This window comes from Peromyscus maniculatus, chromosome 3 (genome assembly GCF_049852395.1).
Source record: "Peromyscus maniculatus bairdii isolate BWxNUB_F1_BW_parent chromosome 3, HU_Pman_BW_mat_3.1, whole genome shotgun sequence".
Classification (NCBI taxonomy): domain Eukaryota; kingdom Metazoa; phylum Chordata; class Mammalia; order Rodentia; family Cricetidae; genus Peromyscus; species Peromyscus maniculatus.
The window spans coordinates 146452410-146480308 of record NC_134854.1 but is presented as its reverse complement, the minus strand read 5'-3'; the positions used below and the strand labels follow the sequence as shown (position 1 = coordinate 146480308).

At 41.5% G+C, this 27899-nt stretch overlaps 1 protein-coding gene across 5 annotated transcripts; it reads right to left on the bottom strand.

The window, feature by feature from the left end:
• Positions 1-22: 22 nt before the first annotated feature.
• Positions 23-27501, bottom strand: LOC121826220 (scavenger receptor cysteine-rich type 1 protein M130-like). 5 transcript variants are annotated; one of them, XM_076567931.1, is made up of 17 exons: positions 27326-27501; positions 26176-26259; positions 24896-25228; positions 22821-23144; positions 20436-20756; positions 19387-19707; positions 16503-16817; positions 16098-16412; positions 15369-15464; positions 14971-15285; positions 11656-11976; positions 6475-6786; positions 6088-6117; positions 5805-5912; positions 4240-4329; positions 3081-3217; positions 23-238 (listed from the first exon to the last, which is right to left on the bottom strand). In XM_076567931.1, exons 1-16 carry the CDS (start codon positions 27354-27356, stop codon positions 3090-3092), a joined length of 3444 nt encoding a protein of 1147 aa, XP_076424046.1. In that variant the 5' UTR covers positions 27357-27501; the 3' UTR covers positions 23-238; positions 3081-3089. The 5 variants fall into 5 exon arrangements, with proteins under 5 accessions (XP_076424046.1, XP_076424047.1, XP_076424048.1 ...); XM_076567932.1 differs by having other exon boundaries at positions 24896-25216; XM_076567933.1 differs by having other exon boundaries at positions 3081-3134; positions 27326-27500.
• Between the last annotated feature and the right edge of the window lie 398 nt (positions 27502-27899).

Genomic DNA, 27899 nt, shown 5'->3' with positions numbered 1-27899 from the left:
ACAAAGAAACAAGCAAGCGAAGTTAAATCATTAACAATATTGTTTATTTAATCCCCTCAATATTCCCCATCTCTATTAAGTGGTCACATTCACAAATAGGGGTTCTGTGAATTTGGCAGATAGCAGGAAATAGAGGATGGTTGGTATGAAGATGCAGCTGTGGCCATCTGGGTGTAGACTGGGCTCTTGCTCCATATAGCGGGCTGTCATGTCAAGGTCTCTTAAACGACAACCTAACCTATAAGTAGAAAAGGGTCATATCTGTCTTTACATAGACGAATGCATCATATCATACCACACATATCCATATATATCGAAACTCATTTGTATGAGAAAATATACTCTCTCTCTCTCTCTCTCTCTCTCTCTCTCTCTCTCTCTCTCTCTCTCTCTCTCCTCTCTCTCTCTCTCTCTCTCTCTCTCTCTCTCTCTCTCTCTCTCTCTCTCTCTCTGACAGCGTTTCTCTATGTAGCTTTGGTGCTTGTCCTGGATCTTGCTCTGTAGACCAGGCTGGCCTCAAACTCACAGAGATCTGCCTGGCTCTGCCTCCCGAGAGCTGGGATTAATGGTGTGCGCCACCACCGCCCAGCCAAAAACATGCTATCTTTGCTGAGCAGAGAATTAAATGCAAAGATTTTTAAGCTTTAGTGTGTGTGAAAACCACGTTTGTTCCGTGCTGTCACAGTAAGATCAAGAAATGACATTCAAAAAATCAGGCACAGTGGTGCTCACCCATGAGTCTAGAATTCACAAGGCCGAGACAAGAGGATTGCAATGAGTTTAAAGCCAACCTGATCTACCTAGTGAGTGTGAAGCTAGCCTGGGCTACAGTGTAAGACCTTGCCTCAAAAACCCAAAACAATTCAAAACAAAAAACCAAGAAAAGAAAAAGATACCACTTCCAAAAAGCCACCCTCCTCTCATCCCGCAGTAGATGTCACACAGTGGTTGATGCTTAAGGACCTGTGACCTAAGGGAACACTAATGTACTCGAGTGTGTAAGTCAGAAGTTTTTCAGAATTCCCAGAATCTACAACGTAGTTAGAATTGTAATTATTTCTACCTACACAGAAATGCATTCAGTCATTGATAAAAACATTTTACTAAATGTTGTGAATAACATGGTCAGGTGAGCAGAATCATGTTAACATTTGTGAGGGATTATCCTTCTTAGAGTTAAACCAGAGGGTTACCAGTCACTGAAGATGTCAGTTGACATTTATTTTTTGGCCATTAGTAACAAACAATGATGTGACACAGACAGCCCCTGACAAAGGTCCTACAGTAGCGACTTTATTTGTTTGGACAGAATCCTCACAGGTGCACAGGCTGAGTCAAAGGCCTTACGAAGCTCTTGGTATTTTACGGTCATCTTAGCAGGGTTGGTAGATTGTGTTCTCTAGACACCACTGGCTTCTTCTAGCAGCAATGATTCAGATTGCCCCTTTCTCTTAATTCTCATCAGTAATAAGTGCGTTGCTTTAAAGGTTTCTTAGTCTGACTTATATCTCATTTCAAACTATAATTTGAATTCTCTAGACTTACAAATGGATTTGAACATTAAAAATTGTCTATTTATTCTGTTTATTTGTTTATGTTTTATTAGTTGTGTGAGCACTTGCTAGTCTGGGTGGGTGCATGTGGGTGCACATATATGTGTAAACCCAAAACTGAATGTCTCTCGATCTTCAAGTTTTTTGAGGCATGGTCTCTCACTGAACCTTCAGTTCATTGATTTGGCTACGCTGGTTAGCCAATGGGCTTCAGGGATCCACCTGTTTCCTCTAGTGCTGGGCTTAGAGGAGTGCACTACCACCACTGGCTTTTTTACATGGGTTCTGGGGATCTGATTGCTGTGTGGCAGGCACATTACCTCCTGAGCAATCTCTCCAGTGCCTTTAAAGTTTTATTTCAATTCATCTTGTGCAAAACGTCTTTTTGTAGCATTGCCCAAGTGTTCTGTAGACATTATGCACACACATATGTGTGTATATGTGTATATATATATATGTATAATGTATATAGATATACATTAACACTAATCACTGTTCATGCAATGCAGAAACTTTAAGAACTTCATGTATATGTGTGCATATATATGTGTATATAATTAATTCCTCATATTTTGTGGACATTATCACTTCACAGCATAAATATTTGTCTTTCTTGTCACTACAATGTTGGTGATTGAACGCAGGACCTGATAAACACTAGATAAGTGCTCTACCCCTAAGCTACACCCCAGCCCAACACTTTACATTCATAGACTTTCCAAGAGTTCTATCTTCTGCTCTGTGTCTCCATTGATATTTCTCGTAGATCATATATAATATTTCTATAAAACTCTATTCTTTAATTACTAAATTAAAAAAAACAGAAAAATGTACCTACAAACTCATTTCACCATTTTCTAAAAAATGTGTAACTTAACAAACTTTCTTGCCTTCTCACTTCTTAAGTTTTTATAATTTTGGTTGAACTCTCTTCATGGAAGACCACTGTAAAATGTGAATCCAAACATGCCTTGCTTAAGCATCGATATAAATGTGTGTAATGTATGATTTGAGTGGAAGCCTGCTTCCTCAAGGCATGACTACCACCTATACCTCCACAGTTTGTATATATTATACCCTGTCCCGGATGGTTCATGTTTCAACTATGATCAAGATTTGACTTAAATGTCACACCTTCTTATAATCTCCCTAATCTTTCTAGATGAATTTTCTTCCATCTGTAGTGTCTTGTACAATTTTTATCATTGTATGAATTATACAAATATTTTAGCTGCCTGACAGGATCTCTGTAATGTTTCAAAATATTTATTTACCCTGTTTCTCCTTAGCCTTATAGATGAATCATTGTTCTTGATAAGCAGACAGACAGACAGACAGACACACATATCTTAGCAATAGTTGAGTCATATTTACAAGCATTAATCTATATATGAACATAGATACATATTTATAAAAACATACACATATGCATATTCATCTGGAAACATATATGTATATGCAATCTTTTCTCTCTAGTACAAGAGGAGTTGCCTGTCTCAAAAGGAGTGACTGTTTTGATTCACTCACCTCAATGGATTATAAATTATCATTTTCCTTCTCAGTGTGCCTCTGCATGGCTCTCTTTTTTGTTCCAGGAACAGGAAGATATTTAGACAGAGACGTTAGTCCAGCAGCATTAAAATTATTTGAGTCATTGGAATTTTCTGGAAGGAAGAAGGTAATTACTGGGAATATGTGTCAGTCCTGGCCTCAAGTATCTGAGAAGTTCTTTAAGCATCTAAAAACTTCCCACAACTAGGCAGGCAAAAGGTGTGAGCTAAGGGCCCAGCGCAGTTCCTGTTCCTTAAATAAGTGTCTGACAGAGCAGCAGCAAAGGACCGTAGAATGGAGGTGAGTCCCTCTCAGAGGGCTCCTTCATGGAGCGAGGACAGTGAATGCCAGGGTTTCCTCTAGAAAGAAAGATAATGCAGGTGGGGAGGGGGAGGGAAAACGGAGTCCCACTGGATGGGTATGGAAAGCTTCAACTTCTAGACTTTCAGAAAAATATAATAAAAATCAAACTGAAGGACGGATATGACAGGGAGTGGGAGTGGATAAAACTTTGACGGTAAAGACGCAGGTGAGAGGATGAAAGAAGATGAGCTGGGTGAGCGGATTTAGGCGCTCCATGCAGCACATGTGCAGTAGTGATAACACCATGCTGTGGGCAGGATTTCTACGTGAGAAGGTGGAAATGCTCACTTGCTTCAGTTTAGTAACTTTTATAGCACCTCTGTGTTTACCATAACGCCATGTTGTAGGCCTTAAGTATACACAGCCAAATTATTTTTAAAAAGAGAAAGCAAAGAAAATTTAAATTGTCACCATAACTGTCTTTTAGAAAATGGAGTTCTGATTCAGGAAAATGAGGTCCAATGCCGCTGGGTCGGTGCACCCGTTTCGGCGATCAGCCTCTGAGGCTAGACACTTCCTTGTGGCTGCAATTTATGATCTCTAAACATGATTTTCAGCTCACGGCTGCCTTTCTTGACGTTTCGGGAGTGAGCCCAGGCATTAACGGCTGAGCCATCTCTCTGTCCTTCATTTCTTCTTCCCACGCACTACAAACTTTCCATGACAGGGTTTTAGAACTTTTTCAACTATTAATCGACGAAGGATGCTCAACCTCGATTGCAGGCCCTTTGTTTGAAGCTCCAAGCTTTAGACCCTTACACAATCCACTGACCTGAGGACTTCAGCAGGTCCAGATTGTCGGCCCTCGACTTCATCTCCTGGTATTGAACTCGATGTACCAAAATCTCTCCTCTTGAGGAAACTGACAACAGAGGTTCTGGGTTACGGATCAGTGGAAAACCAAGCCTCCTTCATCTGAGCCTTTCACCAGCGGTTTGAACAGTCTCAATCTCTACCTATGCGTTGTTTTCAACCAGCATGCTTGTAAGAGACAGACAATCCTCTCCAGCGATGTAACAACCCATTTTCCTACCAAGGAAGCCAACACTCCTCTGTGAGTGACTGAAAGTGTATCCTCTCCTTCTGTTCTCACTGCAAAGACCCTTTTATTTTTCACCTCAGCTATTCCTGTCAAGGATATGATCCCACTCCAATCTTCATGCATGCTGTTTTTCTTTCTTTTTTTAAATTCACCTGTTTATTTTACATCCCGGCTGTAGCTCCACCCCCGCCTTCTCCTCCCTGTCCCTTTCCTCTATTACCTCCCTCCCACTCCCCAATCACCACCTTTGCCTTTGTCTCCATCCAGGAAAGGGCTGGTGTCCCATGAGTATCAACAAAACATGGCCTATCAAGTTTCAGTAAGGCCAAGCACCTCCTCATATATTAAGACTGGGAAAGTCAAGCCAGAAGGAGAAGTAGGGTCCCAAAAGTCAGCAAAAGAGTCAGAGACAGCCCCTGTTCCTGCTGTCAGGAGTCCCACAGGGGACCAAACTATGCAGCTGTAACATGCCTCATGCAGGCTCTTGCTGAAAGGTCCTTCTCAAGCACAGCTTGACCACTTCCCTTCCCTCCCATGCTAGGCTAATGACCAGGCATCCTTGTAGCCTCAGATGCAAGGCTTTCAAAAGTTGCTCCTTCCCTCTACACTAGCCTGGCAAGCTGCTTCTCTCTTCCATCCTCACTTCACTCGACGACAACTGTGTCGTCCTTTATACTTCCCTGCACTTGCGCACGCCCTCTTCCTGGAATGTGTCTTGTCCAGTTATCTGCACCATCATCAAAACCCTGTCAAAGCCTTCTTAGATGCCTTCCACCCTCCTTTTTAATGTCAGATAATCTCTCTCTTCTCTGTGTCACCTTGTTTCTCATTCATATTAATAAAATGCTACACTGCCATATATCTATAGTCTACTAAACCTGAAGTCCATTAAACAAAAACATTATTTTATTATCCTTTTCTTCACTTGTAGATCCTAGCACATTGCTCGATAGAATAATGCAATTTTACATTAAGGTAATTATGGTTAGAGAAAATCAAATATGAGCAAACCTTCATTCTAAGTCATAAATTGTATATTAATTCTAAACTACCAGTTCCATTAATTAACTACTCCAATTAAACATACCGAACGTAGAACACATTATGGTAGCCAGAGCTTTTTTTTTCTTCTGAGGAAATTCTGTTCCTTATATTCTGAGGAACTCTTCAAACCTCTTATAACTCCCTGCTTTCCAGTCACTTGACACTTGAGTAATTTGTTTATTTAGTGATAATCAGCCCAAGAACTCCTTAATTCTTTGGATAAGTTAGAGAGGTCATAATTTGGCTCAGACCTGTAAGCCGCTGTATCTGTCTTCGCTTCAGAGCCCACATGAGGAATGCGATGAGAAGGATCAGCAGAACGGCCCCACAGATCAAGAGTGCAGTGAGGACCGGGTGGCCTGAGCAAAGGGAAATATTATGAAAGACAGTAAGTCCTCAGCTGCTCTTTCGTTGGCCACATACAGGAGCCCTGGAGCAAAACTCCAGCCCTCAGAACTCCTTCTGACCCAAGGTCTTCTAAACAAGAGGGATTCTAAATAATACAGACCCATGCTTATAAATTCCATGATATACCTGTGCCATGCTTTGATTTTGAAGGCGTTTCTGCAGGAGAAAAGAGAAGGAGACTCATTTCTAGGGGCCACAGATAAAGCAAACATCAATATTTCCTTGTATGAACCTTCACTGCCTCTTAAACAAGTGAACTGCATTTTCTAAACCAAAGCTTGGGGTCCCAGTCACTTGTCTCTTGCACAAAGATATATTAGTTGTATGTCTGTTCTGTGTGATGGCCACTGTGTAACAGTAAATGTTTTCAACTTTCCTCTAAATAGAAACACCGTGATTGTCTACCTATCAGACCCCTGTGTTGCCAGATCAAGCATGAATGCATCATATTTTAATGCCTGGATTATCTTAGCTACCAAAGAGTCCTGCTCAATCCAGGTTGTTGACACTCACCTAGGAGGCACTTCACAGAAGCGTCTTCCTTGTGCCCACAGTCAGTGTGATTCCATGGTCTGGCAGGACAATCCCACAGGGAAGACTCATTGCCTCTGCACTTTACTTCATTGAGCCATATCGGCCCAGTTCCTGGACCAAATGCTGCTTCTTTTAGTGCCTCCACAGCTTGACCACAGTCCAACTGCTGACATACAACCTGAGCATCATTAAGATCCCAGGAGTCATCACACACTGTCCCCCAGGAACCTTTGTGCCAGATCTCCACACGTCCAGAACAGTCTGTATGTCCTCCCTGTAGTCTTATTTTGTCTGAAAAAAAAAATCAGAGACATCTGGGCTATTCCTGAAATGATGAAAACATCTGAAAGGCTATAGGAGAACAGAGATTTGATTGCTTTAAAAACTAATGTATACTGTCAAAGGTTCAGAGACTAACAGTCATAAATGAAACATCTATATTACACTCCTCACTTTTAAGGCTCAGGGACCATCCTTGGGAGAAGAGTCGGAAAGATTGTAAGGACCAGAGTTTGGGAAAGACTGAGGCAAAGCAATGTTTTATGGACATGGGAGGACCATTGCATTCACAGCAGCTGTGGCTGTCTGCAGAAGATCAAGCTGATCAACATTCTAGCATGGAGAAGGGAGGGAATAGTTCCTCTAACTGAGGAACTATTGACAGTTGGTTGCTCTTGGAGGCTGGTGAGTCGGTTTTCTTTAGGGATGTGATTCCTCGTAGGTTGATGACGCTTCAGTAGATGGTCCTATACCCACGAGTATATGGGCAGCAGATTGGACTCAAGCATTATGAAAGAAAGAAAGAAAGAAAGAAAGAAAGAAAGAAAGAAAGAAAGAAAGAAAGAAAGAAAGAAAGAAAGAAAGAGGTCAGGAAGTCAGAAGGAGAGCTAGAATGTTGAATCTGAGAGGAGTTGGAGGAGGAGTAGAGGGGTGAATACGATCAAAAATGTATTGTACACATGCATGAAAGTCTCAAAGAATTAATAAAACATCAAAACTATGTGAATTAAAAATTATATGCTCATAACTTTTTAAATAAAAGTGTATGTCCTTTCATCAAACTGGATATATCCCATCAAATGCTTGGCAAAAGCGACCACATGAAGCAGAAAGCTTCTGCACAGCAAAGAACACCATTATTATGGTGAAAATGCAGCCTACAACATAGGAAGCAATCTTTTCTAGCTATAAATTCTGACAGGGGACTGGTATCTAGAATACAGAAAGAACTCAGGAAACTAAATGTCAAGAAAACCAGCTACTTGAAAAACAGGGCAAAGAACCAAACAGAAGGTTCTCAAAAGATGAAATGCAAATAGCTGAGAAGTATTTAACACTCTGAGCTATCAGGAAAATGTAAATAAAGACTACATTAATATTTCATCTTACCCTAGTCAGAAGAGCTAAAATAAAAAACAAAACAAATGACAAAAATGCTGGTGTGGATTTGGGGAAAGGGGACATTTACTCACTGCTGGTGGGGGAGCACACTGAGCAGTCACTGAGGAAGTCAGTGTGGCAGTTCCTCAAAAAGCTGGAAGTAGATCTACCAGATGATACAACTATTCTGCTTTTGGTCATATACCTTCAGGACCCCCATATCTTATTACAGAGATACTTAGTGCTACTCTAGTCACAATAACCAGGAAATGGAAACAACCTATATGCCCACCAACTGATGAATAGAAAGTGAAAATGTGGTACATTTACACAAGAGAACATTCTTCAGCCGTTATGAAAAAATGAAATTTCCAGGTAAATTGATGAAGCTGGAAACAATCATTCTGTGTGAGGTAAGCCAGACCCAGACAGACAAATGCCACATGTTTGGTCTCATATGTGGATGCTAGCTTTGAATCTTTAGACATGTGTGTTTCATTTGAAACACTCATGGAGGTCAGGAAACTAGAATGGGACTATGGGGGAGGGGAAGATATTTTATGGGAAGGGAGGTAGAATGCAGTGATATAGAAGGAGAAAAGGGATATGGAAAAAGAATGGTTAAATGTGATGGCAGATGGGAGGGCAGGGTAGAGGAAGAGTGGGGAAGCATAACTGATACTAACATCCTTTTGGAAAAGTTGTGGAAGCTTTCTAAAACACACACACACACACACATACACACACACACACACACACACACACACACACACACACACACATATATATAATGAGTGTAAGCGGAGTCACACTATAATGAGGAGATAATACCCCTTCTAGAGACCACAAGCTAACAAGTAAAACACCAGTACCAGGAATGGGTTATCTCTTTTTGATTGGTTGGCCAGTGGGGTCCTATAGATCTCCTACATTATAGGTTATTGACATTACTCTTGGTTCCTCTCCAGAATTTCATGGTGGGACCCTATTGCTGAAGATGTTACATACTTAAGTCATGGACATGGAGAAATCAAGCTGGTATTGACCTAAAAGCTCCATACCCACTAGCTAGCTTTCATAGTGCTGGCAGGTACTGAAAAAGGTTATGTCTGGAGTGCAGGAGACCTGTTTGGGCATCTCTTGGTGCTGCCATGTCCTGTGATTAAAGTCAATGGGAAACTAAAGCAGCCTGATCCAGGCAGGATGACACAGGGCACAGACTTTAAGGAATGAAGATGTGGGTCACTCCTCTAGGAAAAGACCCAAGACTTTCTGAGGTATTTTCAGAGGGTGGAAAAAATACAGAATGGGTAGTAGAGAAAGGTAGTTACAATTACCAGCTAAGGCCATGTGACCAGTTACAGAAATGAGGATTATAACTGATATAATAATAAGATATGATATTGTAACTTTCTATTTTATTTTGTTAAAAATGTGTTTGTACAGATATTTGTGTTTTCTTTCCTCGATATATTTATTATGTAACATCAGTTAAAAGATTGTCAGTGGTTATCATATTCAAGTTTGAGATACTAAAATAATGTCCCTCAAGGAACATTGCACATATTCAAAATTTATAATGCATTTGTGATTGTATTGGGATAGTTATATCATGTTAGGCATAATTATGAACTGGTTATTGTTTTCATCTGGAAATCAAGCATGGCATAAGGAGATATAATTGTCAAGTTCACAAGGGGTGGACTTGTGATGACTATCCTTGGTTGTCAAGTTGACTACATATGGAGTTAACTAAAACCAAAATGACTGGGCACACATGTGAGGATTTTTTTTTTAATTTAGTCATTTGAATTGGGAAAACTCACTTCTAATATGGATCTTGGAGGTGGAAACAAACTTTTACTATAGATCTTTTGGGGTGGGGAGATCCACCTTTAATTTGGAACACACCTTATTTTTGCAGGCTGTATAAAAGACATGGAAGAAGGAAGCTTGCTCTCTCTTTGCCAGCTTCCTTTCCCTCTCACTAGCAAGTCCGTTCCTCATTGGCATTAGAGCCTACCTCTTTGTGCTTCTGGCACATTCTGAAGTCCAGCTGAGACATCCAGCCTCATGGACTGAACAAAATACTGGATTCTTGGACCTTCCATTGGCAGACAGCCGTTGTTGGACAAATTGGACCATAGTAAGCTATTCTAACAGATGCCCTTCACACACACACACACACACACACACACACGCACGCACGCACGCACGCACGCACGCGCACACACACACACTCATTCTGTAAGTTCTGTTCCTTTAGAGAGCCCTGGCTAGTACAGGTACTATGCACACTGTGGCTGGGCAGGAGGTGGTAATCATCAATCATAACTAGCTACAGTAACAATTGGCCTGGTGAGATATGTCCACTGCTGCAACAGTGGCACAAATGTTCAGGGAGTAACCAACACTTTTCGATTGGACTTAAGGCCTGCTCCACAAGACAGGACCCATACCCAGCACCATTACTGGAGCCAAGAGCCTGTGGCTAGATAGGTAGGGGGAAATCTACTACTATTATTTTGCTACATTGACAATAAACCAGCTCCTAATATCCTGTTGATATACCTGTAGACTAGTACATATCCCAACCTTTATCAGAGAAACGTGTTGCAGTAGATGGCAGTTAACCCCATGACCTAAAACTTGTCAATATGCAGAGAATAAGAGATTTAATATCCATAGTCTAAGATTTAAATAGAATGTCTGTATTATACCCCTTCCTCAAGGCTCAGGGACCTTTGCCAAAGATGGGGTGGAGAGATCATAAGATCCAGAGGTGCTGAATGACTCCAAGGAAACAGTAGTTTTTAGACACAACATACTTGCGCATGTGAACTCATAGCACTTGTAACAGCACACACAAGACCTGTGCTAGTTCAAGCCAGACAAAAGTCCCAGCATGAAGGAAAGAGGTGGGTGTGAAGCCCCCACTCCTAGCTGAGGAGCTTCTGGGAGTGGGAAGGTCATTATCTTTAAGGGTATAAATCCTGGTAAGACCAAGGTCTAAGGCAGGACTCATACCCAAGAGTATCTGGGTAGCACAAATGGGACTCCATGGAAAAGAAAAGAGGACATGAATTTGGGAACATAGAATGGTAGAGGTGGACCCGGAGAGTTGAGGGAGAGAGGTGAATATGATCAAAATACATTGTATGAAATTCTCAAAGAATTATTAAAGATATTATTTAAAAAGAAGCATAGTGTAACTCAAGAAACTGCAAGTGAATGAAGTCAACACTATTAACATGGAAAGTTAAATTTTCTCACACAGACAAAAGTGATGTGGACAGAAATATCAGTCTCACAGCTTAAGAAGATGCATGATGAAAAAATAGTTCAAGATCAACCATTCTGAGTTTTTTCTAATATTGATGTAGCAAGATAATATTTGGAAGAATAGTAGGGAAAGGAAAGTAGTGCTTTCAGCAATCTAATCATTAATCATGCATTCTCTTCTTCTTCTTGGTTTTTTTAGAGAAAGCAATCAAATAGAACTTTCAAGTGCAGAAATGTGAACATCTGGAATAATGATTACTGATAACGTCTGGAATAATGATTACTGATCTTGTATGTGTGTATATACATGTACAATGTAACAGTCACATAAAACCAACTATTCCAATCCTAACTACTGTCTGGAAGTTAGCCATTCTTATTTAATGAGACCTAAAAAGTCAACCCAGGGTGTGAACAGGGAAATAAAATTTCATGTTTTCTCAGAAGCTGACAGTGGAGTAGCAGAATGGGAACTTCCTGTTGACAATGGATACTCACTGTCACAGATGATCCAGGACTCCTCGGAAGGGCTGGCCTGTCTCTGTTTCCACGGAGATGAGGGGCACTGCCACAAGGTGTCAACTCCTTCCGGACACTGCACATTATCTGTCCACATGAGCTTGGATGGTGTCTTGTCTGAAGATGTGGGTTTCATGGTCCCCTTGTCTGCACAGCCCAGGTGATGGCACACCACTCCAACGGTGGTTGGAGACATATTGCTGCTGCCGATACTTCCCCATGTACCATTGTAAAACACTTCCAGGTGACCTGTGCAGGTCTCGCTAGGAACTTCATTGGCCAGCCTCAGAGACATGAACTCTGGGGGAAAAGAAGATTTGGTGGTTTCACAACTTCTCTGAAGAAGATTCCTCTTTTTCTAATGAAAAGATGGCTGTAACAGATAAAATGTGTCAACTCCTAGTAATTCATTCGTAACCTCTGGATAAAGAAGTAGATCTTAGTTGCTGTGATTGATTGATAAATAAAATGTTGGTTGGCCAGTAGCCAGGCAGGAAGTATAGGCAGGACAAAGAGAGAAGAGAAGTCTGGGTAGTGGAAGGCTGAGGCAGAGAGACATGGCCAGCCACTATGATGAGAAGCAACATGTCAAGATACCGATAAACCACGAGCCACATGGCAACTTATAGATGAATAGAAATGGGTTAATTTAAGATATAAGAACAGCTAGAAAAAAGCCTAAGCCATTAGGCTATACAGTTTGTTAAAAAAAAAAAAGTTGAAAGATTCTTCAGTCCCATATCAGAAGAGCCCTCTGGTGTGGGACAGAGAAAAATCAATATTTTTATAAATGCAATCTCTTTCTAAAGAAGAAAAAAGGATAGTATAGATAATGATAGGATAAAAGAGTAGATTGTTGAACCTACTTTTAAAGAGCAATGACTTGTTTGAAATGTTTTACATTGCTGTAGATTTTAGTTTATTGATACAAATTTGAAGTTAATTTTGTTGTACTGTATATATATTTCTACTCTCATTTGAGGTATCATGTTTAAGTAACTCATTTAGAATGTAATGGATAATTAAGGAATACAGATTAATAATTAGTCTACTACGATAGTCCAACTTGTAGCATATTAGTTAAGTTTTCTATGTATACATAGATGTATTTCAGATAGGTAGGTAATCTTCAAACACTTCAAAGACCTACAGAATATGGCATTTAAAATATTTTAACAATTTAAAATTTCTGGACAGTGAGACATGTCTGCTCCGGGCAGCACCGATTTACTTCAGAAAGAAGGATGGGCATTGAAGACACTCTGTATGGAGTTTATCTTATTCTTGGCAAAAACAGCCATTTGGGCAAGAAACTGTTTCTGCCTGGACTGCTTGAAAAAAATGTATTGAGTGGACATGAAGGACCCATAGGAAGGTGACCACTGAACTTTGCTGGGCAAAATGATCCTTCAGGTTCCTGCTTCGCAGAGGAAACTGCCAGATATTCTACAGGACACAGAGAAAAGTGACAAAGAGACTCTAGGCTTGTGGGCAGAAGACAGATGCTCCAAATTTACAGAAGAACTTTGGATGACTGTCCAGGCTGCCCAGCTGTCTCTGTCTACTCTCACAAGACTCCTGAAAGTTGCTTGAGTCCTTCTCCCATTTCTCAGATAATATTATATCCTTCTGAGGTGTTTGATGTAGTTGAAGACTAGATAGTTATAATTTCCTTAGTTATGATAAAAGATAAGTTAGATATGAAACATTAGACTCACAAATATAGAATAGATAGGATATCTTCTTTAATTTTGCCAAATACAAATAGACTAGATATTATAAATAGACTAGATAATATAAATAGACTAGATATTATAACTGTAATTCTTGCTTGATAATTGTTTTGTTATATGTAATTTTACTATGTTAAAGTTAAAACCTCCCTTTTTTAAAAAAAAAGAAAAAGGGGAAGTGCTGTGGGTCATTGATTGATAAATAAAACGCTGGTTGGCCAGTAGCCAGGCAGGAAGTATAGGTGGGACAGAGAGAGGAGAAGCGTGGGAAGTGGAAGGTTGAGGCAGAGAGACATGGCAAGCCACTGTGATGAGAAGCAACATGTCAAGATACCAGTAAGCCACAAGCCACATGGCAACTTATACATTAATAGAAATGGGTTAATTTAAGATATAAGAACAGCTAGCAAGAAGCTGAGCCATTAGGCCATACAGTTTGTAAATAATGTAAACCTCTGTGTGTTTGCTTGGGTCTGAGGGCTGCAGGAGCCAGGCAGGAACCGGATAACTTCAGCTGCACTTAGTAAAATAAAGCATTAGTTCCTATATACCATCTGTCTTTTTAATCTGGAGTTTTGTACTTAGGAATCTCTTTTGAAGACTACCAGAGCTCTGAGATGCTTGTGAGATTCAAAGCCTCCTTTGAGCTCTTTTCAATGAGAGAATTTGGATTTTTCTCCCTAAACGACTATAATTTTAACCCGAGAAGTCTTATTCAGTTCTTGTTTGTTTTCAATTGACACATAAACTGTGTATTTTAGGAATATGCTGTGAAGTCTCAGTGCCTATATGTTCCATTCTGTGTTCAAGTCAGGTCTTAGGTGTATGCATCATCTCAAACTCTTAGTGTTGGTATGGGGCTTGAGGCAATGTCTTTGATACTGAACATTTAATGGACGCAGGTGCTAAAACCAACATTTTGTGTACTTTATCTTAAGAGGAAATATTTCCTTTTTGACACACTACTTTGCTACAGATGCCCTCTAGCAGATTTCTGTTATTAAATAGGGATCAGTTGCTTCTGATGTAGAATTGTTTCATTTTATTACTTTACTGTCTTCCTCAACACACTGCAACTGGGGGCATTTTTCTGGTTCGTGAAAGTCTCTGAAGCTTGTTATGTGTACAAAGTGAGAGTTCTTTAGGGTAATATTTGCCCTGTTAGCAAATAAAATTCATTTATCTGCTTTGAAGATTTATTTAAATATGGTAATTATCTCTTTTCTTTGAAAATATTATATTAGTGTTCTTTCTGTTCTTTCTAGTCTGCCTTATTAATATTGTAACTATCAAATGAGTCATTGATACCACATGGATTTATAAAAGCATTTCACTGCTAGCATTTTTGTGATACTCAGACTCATTTCTGTATTTCACTCTTTACAGTATACTAGCCGACACATGAGGTTGTAACAATACGTCAAGCAAATGCTTTAGGGCTCCTGACTTTGGAAATAACTGAACAGACTATTGAGGACATATTTCAGGTTGATCTTCACTACCATTTGCTCCTTAGTCATTTAAAATGCAGTTGTGATCTGGAACTACGTGCAGAACTTACCCGAGCAGATGACACCAGCATCCTCCTTGTGCCTGCAGTTATGGCGCCCCCAGCCATGTGAGCGGCATTGCCAAATGTGAGATTCTTTGCCAGTGCAGTTGATCTCATCTAGCCAGATATTCCCTGTTCCTTCCTTAAAGTAGGCAGAACCCGTGGCATTAATAGCCACACCACAGTCCAGCTGCTTGCACACCACACTGGCATCAATCAGATCCCAACTGTCATCACAGATGGTGCCCCAGGAGCCGTCGTGGTAGACCTCTACTCTCCCAGCACAGCGACCGCCTCCACCTACTAAACGAAGTTGATTGCTTGCTGGAAAGAGAAAAGAAGACAACAGTAAAGCTCATTTTGTAAAGGATTCAGATCGTTTTCATAGATCGGCCACAAATTCTTACCTATGCAGGGAACATCACTTTCATTTGGAATGTTAGAGTTTGTTGTCTGGACTGAAGACGATGAAGTACATGGCTGCAGATTCTGGGACTGGTTTCCTGAAACACCAAAATTTTCAGGCATGTAAGGCAAAAGGTCATGGTGATGAATGAGGGTCACATGGAGAGTCCTACAGATGGTTTGAGGACAAACAGCTTTAGAAAGAGGAAGGAGGATGGCCACAGAGAAAAGGGGAGATGGATGGGCCATCTGGAAGTGAAGCAGGTGCTTTGAGAAAGCTTAAGAGACAGGAAGCCAGTGCTTCTCAACCTGTGGGTTGTGACCCCTCTGGGGGACTGAATAACCCTTTCACAGGGGTCACATATCAGATATCCTGCACATCAGGTATTTACGTTATGATTTGTAACATTAGCAAAGTTATAGCTATGAAGTAGCAAAGAAATAATGCTATGGCTGGGGGTGACCATAACCTGAGGAACTGCATTAAAGGGTTGCAGCATTAGGAAGGTTGAGAACCACTGCTGTAAGCCCTGGACAGCAATGGGGTTGATGAAAATCAAGTTCGCTTATTTTCTAATAAGACAAATAAAGTTACTATTCTAGCACATGTCCTATGAACGCCCAGATAGACCGTTTCCTTTTCTTTAGCTTCACCCCCCTCTGGCCCATCTGACTCTAAAGCACATCACTGTGGAGAGGCTCATCATTGGCTCCGCCCTTCATTCTCTCACCTGAGCATATTACAGAAGCCACTTGTCCTTCAGAACAGGTTGGTGCCCCCAGAGCGGTCACGGGGCAATCTCCTATATGCTGCTCAGTCCCAGTGCAGTGGAACATGTGCCTCCAGACCTGACCAGTTCCTTTCCCAAAATGTGCTCCTCCTGGAGTAGAAAGAGCAACTCCACATTTGAGCTGCTGACATAAGACGTGGGCATCCTCGATGTCCCAGTGAGAGTTGCAGAGGGGTCCCCAGGCTCCGAGCACCTTGATCTCTACTCTACCCTCACAAGAGGACTTGCCATCTGCCAGGCGGATTTCTGTGTATCCTGAAAGGAGACGGGGGTTTGGAAAAGACATTTGTGACTTCTCTTCTTCATAACACAGGAGTAAATTGAAGACATGTTTCTGCAACTTACGTGAGCAGACAAGGCTGACATCCCTGCTGTGGCTGCAAGTTCCTTCTGGATGGGGTGCCACTGAGCACAGTGAAAGATGAGACTCATCCCCACTACACTGGAATTCTTCAGCCCAGATCTGTCCACTTCCTTCTCCAAAATGTGCCCCCCCTAGGATGGAGACGACTGTTCCACACTGTAACTCCCTGCACACCACACTGGCAGCTTCCAGAGACAAGTCAAAATCGCAGACGGAGCCCCACACATCACCATGTTTCACTTCCACACGACCGGAGCACGGAATTTCCCCTCCAACCAGTCTGGGTTCCCTGTGACCTGAAAAATAGTAGTGTTTCTGTGAGTGGCACAATCTCCACATTTTCACTCAAGGTGGGACTAGGTGCCTGGCATGTTCTCTGCCATTTTCCACACCACAGCTCCTGGATTTTCTGTCTAGACTGAGCATAGCAAATCGAGGATCTCACATTTCTCACCTGTCCTCCTAAGAAAATTCTAGAGCTTTTGTGTTTGAAGAAAACTAAGATCAAACTGCTCTTTTCTTCTAGTACGTCACTTGCATTTATTCATAACACGCAGTTTGTTCCCTGTCTGTCGGTCAGCCCGCCCCTTGCTGCAATCTGAAGTCTACACCAGCCTTATCAACTGCCTGCCAGTACATTTTCGACAGTTTCATTTTGAACACTGAATGAACACCAAACGTTTAAGAGAACCCACTGCTCTTGCTGTCTGTGACTTTCCTGTCCTCTTCCCATTCCTTTCTGACAGGGCTTTATCACATCCTTCATAGACAAACTGTCTACTCTGCCTCTCACTACAAAACACTGTCTCATCCCTGGCCAGCAGGTAGGGCAGCACCACGTGACGCTCCCAGACCTGTGCTTCCAGGACCAAGAAAGGAAACAAATCTGTATGTCACCTAGTGTAGGTGGGCTTTAAAATGTTAACAAAAGAGATGCCAAGTACCAAGAAATGGAACTCAGATCAGGAACCCAGCCTCCCCTCCCATAACCTACCCTTCATTCCCTCCTCAGACAAGGTAAGGCCACCCACAGGGAGTCAATAGTGCCTGGTTCATTCAGCTGAGGCAGGTCCAAGCCTCTCCTCCTGCATCAAGGCTATGCAAGGTGTCCCCCCAACAGGAAGTGGGCTCTAAAAAGCCAACTCATGCACCAGGGATGGATCCTGATCCTACTGCCAGGGGACCCCTTAAGCAGATCCAACTACACAATTGTCTTGCTTATGCAGAGGGCCTAGTCCAGTCTCATGGAGGCTCCCCAGCTATTGGTCTAAAGGTCACGAGTTCTAACTAGTTTGGTTTGGTTTTCTCTGTAAGTTTCCCCATCATGATCTTGATGCCTCTTGCTCATAGAATCCCTCCTCTCTCTCTTCAACTGGACTCCTAGAGCTCGACCTGGTGCTTGGTTGTGGATCTCTGCATCTGCTTCTATCAGTTATTGGATGAAAGCTCTATGATAACAGTTAGGATGTTTGCCAATCTCATTACTGGGGTAAGCCAGTTCAGTCACCCTAAAACATTTGAATCTCAGTCCAATCCTAAAACATTTGAATCTAAATCCAAAGGGAAACTCTTGCACCCAAATGAGTTACCTGGAGGACTCCATTTTATTCAACATTGATTTTGTGACTCTGTTACTATGCATTCATCCACATCACAGGTGTTTCCTTTAGATCACTTATTCTGTATAGATGGTCAAAATATTGGAGTCCTAGCTTTTTAAAGGACTTATCTTCCCGACAAACATATGACTGCACTGAGTTTTCGGTAAGAGTCATTAAATAATACTTTGTGCATGGATTTGGTTCTTTTGATTAACAAGTTAAGTTTCCATCTGCCAATTAACTAAATCAGCATTTATGCTTTCTCAAAAAAAAAATGAAGAACAAGTGTAAGAACTAGTTAGGACTTCCTCCTTTTGTGCAGTAACAAAGTATATGGTAAATATACACAAAGAAGGATAAATAACTGCCATTTGAAACACCTGAGTGTCTTGTCCCCCAGCTGAGGTGGTCATAAAATGCAGCCAAAGTGTAATATGAAATTGGTCCTCCAGAACAGAAGCAGCAAGCCTGCCCGCAAAGCGGCCCTCCAATCTTCTGCTTTCATCGGCCTCAAGGTTTCATTCAGCCTTAACTCAGAGAGCAACAATGGAGAGGCAGGCAGAGGCTGCGTCAGGGCCCGTGAGCGTTTGTAAATGTACCTTTTGACAACAGATTGAGGCAGCTAGACTAGAAGCCTGTCAAGTTTGGGGAGCCTTCTCTGGCTTACTTTGAGAAGAGTTTGCTATGAGCCTCAAGTGCTGAGGTTACAAGTGTGCACTGTGGCATCTAGCTTTTTATGTGTGCTGTCAATCTGAACTCGGGTCCTTATGAGTGTGGTAAGTACTTTACCTACTAAGCCTTCCCCTCAACCCCCCCCCACTACATTTTCAGTTGAAGGATAATTCATAGTCTGTCAGTACATCCCATATGCATAATACAGACACGTAACAGTGTGTGTCAAATACATTATTTCTTTCAGAAAAATAGTGCAGTCATGTTTATTTTTAAAATAAATCCCAATTCTGTGATTAGTACAAGCAATGCACCTGCACATCTTGATTCATAAAGTTGAAAAAAAGCATAAAAAGTAAGCCATAACTCATGCCTTTAATCCCAGCACATGGGAGGCAAACGCTGGTGGATCTCTGGAAGTTTGAGGCCAACCTGATCTGTAGAGCTAGTTCCAGGACAGCCAGGACTACACACAGAAACCTTGTCTTGAAAAAACAAACGCAAAACAAACAAACAAAGTAAGTCATGGACACGATAGCTGTAGCATCCTTGGAATTAAGCTGCTTCTTAACAGAGGAATTGAAAGTCTTACCTGAACAGGTAACTTGGGCTTCTTTTGAGTGGTCGCAGGAAAGGGCGCCCCACTGCCAGTTTTTGCATTGCCAAAGAGAGGTTTCATTTCCACTACAAGTGCCAGGGGAGAGAAACGTATCTGTCGCCTTACTTTTGGAGTAGATTATAGACTGTGTCTGGAGTGCAGATCCACATCCAAGCTGTCTACAGACCACATTAGCCTCTTTCAGGGTCCAGGATCGGCTACACATCTTTCCTACCAGCTTCTGAATCTCTACCTCCACAATCCCAGCACAGCGACCGCCTCCACCTACAAGTCTCAGTTCCAGATCTGACCCATCTGCAGAAGAAATATGAGCACAGGCTGAAGGAACCTGGGGAGACACTATGTCCTGAAACACCATCCTCTCTTTCCCAGATACCAAGACACTAGAAACTATGGCTTACCTACCTCCTATTGTTTGCTTGTTTATTTCTTGGCATTACTGAGGATTAAACTTTGGTCCTTACATAAACTAGATGAGGACTGTATGCCTGATGCCATTTTATACTTTTGGTTTAAGTTTTGAGATGGAGTCTCATTAAGTTGCCTGAAAGGTGTTTGAATTTGCCATCCTCTGTCCTAGCCTCTCTCCTGAGTGGTTAGGATTATAGGTGTGTACTGCCATACTCAATTTTGGCTTACCTATTTCTCGAGGTTTTAATAAACAAATGTAAACTGTGAATTCTATTATAAATGGTACATTGTTCTAAAGACTAAAAATGCTAAACACACACACACACACACACACACACCTGCTGCTCATCATAGTCCTTTAAAATGCTCACTCTTTGTGCTCCACATAGATTTAGAATTTAAGATGTGGTTCTATGTGTATTAATTACTCATAGTAATACAGAGAATCGAGGCAAGTATCCCTCCTATGAAGAATGTGTCAGAGTCTTCACAGCTGTGGAGCAATTCCCAACACTGAATTAATTATGTCCATTACTCACAACTCACACTTATTCCTATTTCTAATGAATGCAGGCTCTTCACTCTTTGATTTGCTTTTTGTTCTAACTCACCAGAGCACGTCACACCAGTATCTTCTCTGTGATGACAGTTGTGCTTCCCCCATTCCCGATGTCTACACTCCCAAAGAGCTGATTCATCTCCATTGCAGAAAATATCGTCAAGCCAAATAGGTCCAGATCCTTCACTGGCATTAACTCGACCAATGGCAGTGATAGCAGTTGGACATCCCAGTTGCTTACACACCACAGAAGCATCTTGACTATCCCAATCATCATCACACACGGTCCCCCATTCTCCTTGGAATTTCACTTCCAATCTTCCTGAGCATTTGGACACTCCGTCTGTCACTCTCAGGCTCAGGTCTGCTCCCTCTACAATAACAACAGACAACAAGTTAGTGGAAGGGAGGTAAGGGTAATGTGACTAGAAAGAGCTCTAGCTGAGTTAGAGAAAGGGGCAGACATGGACAGAGGCAGCCACTCCATAGCACCATTGTGAGTCACTGCAGATAGAAGAAGTGCATGGATGGGGTAAGGACTTTAGCACACAGTACTTACTTCGGGAAGCGTCTCGGAGATTTGTTCCGAGGCAGTTTTTACCCATTTGGTCACCACACCTGATGGTAGAATTGTTTACTCTGTCTTGTTAAAATACATCTGCCTGTGTTCAGGTTTTTCACGTTGTACTCCAGTTTGTATAAATATTCGGCATCTGCTTTCACTGTTATCCACACGGTCTGTCTACACTAGCCTGCTTGTGCTGTGCACCTGGCTATTTTGTGAGTACCTGTGGAGGTCTGAATGAGACTGTTTCCCCCCAGCTCAGATGTTTGAGCACTTGGTCCCAAGTCAGTGGCACTGTTTGGGAGGCTTAGGAGGTGTGGCCTTTCTGGAGGAAGTATGCCACTGGGGAAAGGTTTTGGGGTTTTGAAAGCAACACACTCTGCAGTCCCCCTCTGCTTTGTGTTGGCATTTCAAGATGTGAGTGCTGAGCTTGCTGTTCCAGCCTCCAGGTCCGCCCCTTGTCATGTTTCCCCACTGTGATGGTGACAGACTCCTAGCCCTCTGGACCCTTAAGCCCAAATAAACCATCCCTTCTCTAAGTTGCCTTGATCATGATGTTTCACCACAGCAGTAGAAAAGGAACTAATCGGATATTTCTAAGTTTAAGTGCAGAGTGGAGTGGGAAGGGCCTGAGCTGCTCCTCTCATTTCCAACAATCAATACCCCTTAAAGAACCATCGTTAATTCTGAAGACTATCCTATGGTAAACACAGCCGACAGCCTGGATCTCTATGTGGAGTATTACCATCACCAGGCACAGGCTGTGCCTACTTGAGATAGCCCAAGCCTTTGTGAGGTATTGATGTATTGGCACTTACGTTTTTATTATTGAATTCTATGTTTGAGCTAATGGTTTGGGAAGGAGCAGATTGAAAGGTGGCTAAAAAGATGATGATAGAAGATGAGGAAGAGGGTGGTTTGTTTTAAACCAATTTCAGAAAGACAAATAGTGAATGTTATTTCAGTTGTGGTTCATAGATTTTTACAATAGATATATAAAATGATGTATTTGTGATATTTCTATATTTATATTATTTCTCTATCTACCATCTAGCTATCATCTGTTATCTATCTATCTATCTATTATTTATATATCATCTATCTATCTATCTATCTATCTATCTATCTATCTATCTATCTATCATCTACCTATCTTGTGCCTACTTATCTATAAATGTCAAGAAAGTAGAAATAAAACAGTCTAAAAGGACAGAGTACTAACAGGAGGGAGAAAGACAAGGAAAAGATAAGAGATTATGAGGGGAAAATGTGCTCAGCATATAATATTCCCATGTACAAAAGATTCACAAAATTTACTGCTGGCTCCTTATCCCCCTGCCCTCTTTCACCTTGTCTTCAACCCCATCAAGATTTTCCTAAACACTCTCCTTATGATGAGACTAAATTTCATTATTTATTATTTTTCCTGTAACTATTTTAATTGCTTGTTTATTTATTTTGAAATTTTTACATGTATATGTGTATGCCTGGACATATGTATATGCACCATGTGTGTGCAGTACCCTTGGAGACTAGAGTGACAGGCCGTACCTTGTGGACTAGAGTGACAGGCAGTTGTGAGTCACCATATGGATGCTGAGAACTGTACCCCAGTTCATTGCAGGAGCAGTAAGGACTCTCTTAATCACCAAGCCATCTCTTCAGCGCCTCTCTGGCCCCCTACAATTACTTCCGTTTTCTGATTTCAGTTACTGAACCCACCAGTGTTAGAGCTGGGACCCAAAATGAGACAGTCATGAGGTCATGGAGGCTGACTGGACTTTATTATGTTCTCAAGGACTCGGGCTCACAATCCCAGTACCTTTTCCTTCTGTCTGTCACAGAGAACAGAAAGGCTGGAGTTGTCCTTACCTAAGCAGATCACTCCAACATCCTCAGCATGGTTACAGTTATTCTTTCCCCACGCTCCATGTTTGCAGTCCCAGAGAGCTGACTCATTCCCACTGCATGCCAGATCGTCAAGCCAGATTGGTCCAGAACCAGGTCCAAATTTAGCTGAGCCAGAGAAACTAATGGCACTTCCACATCCGAGCTGTTTGCAGATCACAGAGGCATGGTCTTTGCTGAAGTTGTCGTCACACACTGTTCCCCACTTTCCCTGGAACTTCACCTCTACCCTTCCTAGACATCGCTGAGCCCTGTCATTCACCAGTTTCATCTCCAAATCGGATCCGTCTAGAGAAAAGACCGGGGTTAGGAAGTGAAGTCCATTCATAAGCAATTCATCTTTTAGGGTTTCCTGAATACTTCGAATTTGATGCAATTCTTAAAAAATAGTGTTTGGCTTTTAGGTACTGCCCATTTTCACATACTAGAGAATTTTGACCTACTAAAATCCAATGAACAATAAGCATTTTTCTCTACATCCACTTTCCAAGAAAATTGTGGTAGAGATCAAAATACTCTTTGGTACAGAAAAGATCAATATGATTCATTATTCACACACACACACACACACACACACACACACACACACACACACACACACACGCAGAAAAAAGGAAATTGGCTTTCTAATCCAGTTGTTGAAAATGAGAAAATGGTCCTTTACTGAACACGGAGATTCCTTATCTTAACCTCTCCATAGTAAAAGAGTTCTGAGAATGAACAGTTGATGCTGAATTTGAAATTGAAAAATACGAAAAAGTTAGTTAAAATGCCTAAATAAACACAACAGTTTGCAAAACATTATGTGTTATCGAGTTCTTAAAAATTATAGAAAAATAAATAATTTCCATTTTCTGAATTAAAGTTTGTGTTTTCCCCAAGGCATTTACTATCATTTTCAACACAAAGAGGAGGTTTTGTTTTTGTTTTTTTGCAATGAAATGTGTTTGTCATGCTATGAGTTTCTATAAGATGTAAGATACATAAAGAAGGTAGACTTTGCTTGAACTCTGGGGACATTGGAGAAGTTGCAGCTGAACAGAATGTTTAGAAGCACTTTTTTGAACAAGAAATTAAATTTTATGAGCTATAAGCTCCAACCAAAGAACTCAACTCATCAAGGCTTGTTCTCATTATGGGCAATTAGTAATAATAATTAATAAGAATAAGAAGTCACAATCAAAGTATACATAAGCACATCACATGCCATGTTCTTCAGTTCTTGCACATTGAAACACTACATGTTATCATCATTAGCCCATCATGGATCAGTGACCTGAGACTCAGTAGCTGGACATAACGTTGATCACCTAGAAAGACTGTGAAGCCAAGATGTGTGTAGCCCAGAGGCTGGGGGGTGGCCTGGCACCAGTTTACTGTTGACTAGTGTGCCACCATCTCCCAAGAGGTGGACGCTGCAGACTAAAGCAGGAGTCAGGGTGAAGGATCTCACAAATATGGAGAGCAGAGCCACAAGAAACCACCGAGTCCTTGAGCAGCTCTTGGTTCCTTTTCTCTTACTAGGTTCTGGTTGCACTATTATGCTTATAAACTTTGAAAAGCAAGTTTAAGGTCACTCTTCGTTATGTAAGAAAGGAGAGCAGAGGGTGCTACACTGAAGCCATAGCTGAATATCAGCTCTCTATACAGGTAAGAGCCTCGGAAGATTTCTTAGGGTTTTGTAATTTGTTGTAAATGCTACTTTCGTTTTCCATCATAAAGATGAATAATTAAATAAATGAGGAGGTGGAGGAAGAGATGAAGATGGCTGAGTCAACATGGTAATGAAATATGGGAGTCTGTGAAGAAACTGACCTTTTTAGCACTTGCAATGTATCAGTGTGCAATGAGCTCTGCAAGTGCCTTATTATTGAGCTATCAGAAGCTTAGAAAGATTAAAATAATTTGCATGAAATCACAGCATCAGTGAATGATTGTGTTAGAATTCAACTCAGCATTTTTTTTCCCCAAGAGACGGACACTGTGACTTGAGTCAGAAATATGTGCTTGGCGTTTGCTTTGGCGTAGGTAAGCCTTACCTGAGCAGGTCACTCCAACATCTTGCTCATGGGTACAGTTATGTTTTCCCCAGCCCTCATGTTTGCAGTCCCAAAGAGCTGACTCATTCCCTGTGCATGAAACCTTATCCATCCAGATGTGTCCAGAGCCCGCACTGGAGTTAGCCCATCCAAGGGCTTGGATAGAAGTTGGGCATCCCAGCTGCCGGCAAACCACGGACACCTCCTTTGTGCTCCAGCCGTTCCCGCACACTGTTCCCCACTTCTCCTGGATCTTCAGTTCCACTCTGCCGCTGCATTTGTTTTCTCCACCGGTTAGTCTCAGTTCCTTTTTCATGCCTCCTGCAGTAACAGCTGAACACGGCAAACGATGCTCAACAGGAGCTCAGAGAGCAGGATCTGTGTTTAGCTTACTTACACGTGACTTAGCGTCGGAGTTGAGACCGTCCTGACCCCACTGTGGTGCAAGAGGAGAATGCTATCTCATAGTATCCCGATAGAATTATTAGTACCACAGGCTTCAAGCAGGACAATGGCAAAACTGGGAGAGCTAACAGCACAGTAACATATGGGATTTTAATTGTACGTCTGGGTCCCCTTAACAGTGGCGATGTCTACTTTCTCAAACAAGATGCACAGTGTTACAGGATGAGCTGCATTTGTTTCTGCCTATCGTAAACGCAATAGAAATGAAGTTGATGGTGACGATGTGGGGATGGAAAGAAAACCCAAAGGGAATGAAATATCAATTTCACACGTTTATGTAAAATTTTGCAGACCAGCTGAAATCAAGTAAAACCAGTCCTTTAAAACAGAAATCGAGAGAATAGTTTCCCTTTTATATTCTGTGACAAAATGAGCATTTCCCTCCCTCCTTTTCTCAGATTTTTTTTTCTGTTATTTTGGTTCAACTGAGGAACCCAGTGGTCCTACCAGCCTGGCTTCCTGCAATACATTTTTTAATGTAAAATTTAGGTTTTGGACTTAAAGTGTTTCCAGAATTCCTTTTTGTCCCAATAACTCTGCTCTTTCTTTTCCTCTTCCCTTTTCGTCAGTCACACACTGCTTTCAATCTTTTTGGTAACAGGGATTGTTCTGTGTGCGGGAAGACCATGCTAAGAATTCAGTGTCTCCTGCCTGGGATATTATTGTGTGCTTTTAATGTCTGGCTCTTCAACTCTGTGGAGCATGGGTTTTTAGATGCTAAAACACACAGGGAATTGTGATTTTTGTGTGATTTTTGTGTGACGATTCACACGAGAGTGGGCGAAGGCCATGAGCAAACTTGATGAACTACTCACCAGGAGATTCGGTGACAGGAGAGGCGCCGAGAAGGGAAACTGTGGCCATGATGAAGCAACCTAAGTGGACAAGTCCTCTATAACCTGTGAGACAAAGCACAGAGCTGAAGCTTACTAATGAGAGACTTTGGAGAAGAAGTTCCTGCTTTGGGGTCTGACAAAGACCAAACCAATAATAATAATAATAATAATAATAATAATAATAAATAACCAAAACCCCTTTCTTCCAAATGGAAGGCAAACAGGAAAGATAAAGACCCAGAACACAGTGTCAGTGGAACAGCTTTGAAAATACATTTGCTTATGTGCAGCCCAGGAGTGGGGATTTGCGAGAGCAGTGGGTGTAGAAGCAAATTTTAAAGGCAGATCTTAAAGCTGCACGGCTAAAAGAGGCATCCATGAAACTGGATGTGGAACATGCTCTCTGTACATCGCAGGACAGGGTTCTGAACTTCTGTCCCTCTGCCTTCTCAGCATCAATGATTCACACCTCCACTGATTCACACCTCCACCTCCGTGTCTACCTGGTCCACACAGTTAGACATTAAGTTTCCCGAGAGAACGGATGATATTTCTAATGTCATGACAGTTCCACCAACAGTATTTGCTAAATAACATTCTCTACAGTGTGACAGTCTACTTTGCATCCCAAATACCCAAAAGTTAACCTTTCTTCTCCACACATAGCATCAAACATGTTTAGTCCTGTTGCAGCTCTCTGCTCCATAGTGACCACACTTCAGCACTCATATAAAACTGAGGAATGATTTTAGCTGGCCCATGCACATCAAGAAGCAGAATTTTGCACTGAGTTGGTTCTCTAAACTTGCAAAGTTCTCCAAAGTCAGAAATCAAGTTCTAATCATTATCGATTCCCACACTTTCTCTCTCCGGACAACTCCTGTTTTTATACTCAGGGTAGTTCTGCTTACTTTCAGGCCCTGACTTGACTTTTCACCTCATCAATTTTATGAAATCAGTAAAAACAATGCTTCCATCTTTACTATTTCAGTTTGGGATCTATGGCTGAGAAGCACTTCCATAGGATGCCCCTTTATATTCCCTTGCTTTCCGGTGCCAATCACATTCACTGGCTGTCAGAACATCTCTAAACTCCACTAAAGAATAAATATAAATGAGATACATTTACCAGGAGATCCAGCATCTTTAAGAAGAACCATTCTGAGCTTGCCTCTTCCAAACTTAATGATTTCGATGGCTCTTTTGTCTCCTTGTGCTATTGCATAGAAGTGTTCTCCGTAGAACGTGAGTGACCACGGATGAAAATAATCATCTTGTTCTTAAGAACAGAAAGGCTCCAGAATGAGGGAGGAGTCAAGCCCAAAGGAGAAGTCCTTTTTGCCTTCGCCCTCTTCCCCCTCCCACTTTGGGATGTAAAACAACCAAAGGAAATTTTAACACTTTCCATAGATTTACAAAACTAAGGAGTGTATTCATTCACACTCTTGTTGATTGAATATTTTAACTAATTGATCAATTAATTCTTACTTATGCTATATATGTTTACCTGCTTGTATATATATGTACCACATGTGTACAGGTACCCACAAAGTCTGGTCTGGGAGAGGACTTTGGAGCCCCTAGACCTGGAGTTATAGGAACTACCATGTGGGTACTGGAAACAGAACTTAGTCCTCTATAAGAGCATCAAGTATTCTTAGCATTAAGCCATCTTTCCAGACCCTACTTTTAATTTTTGAAGT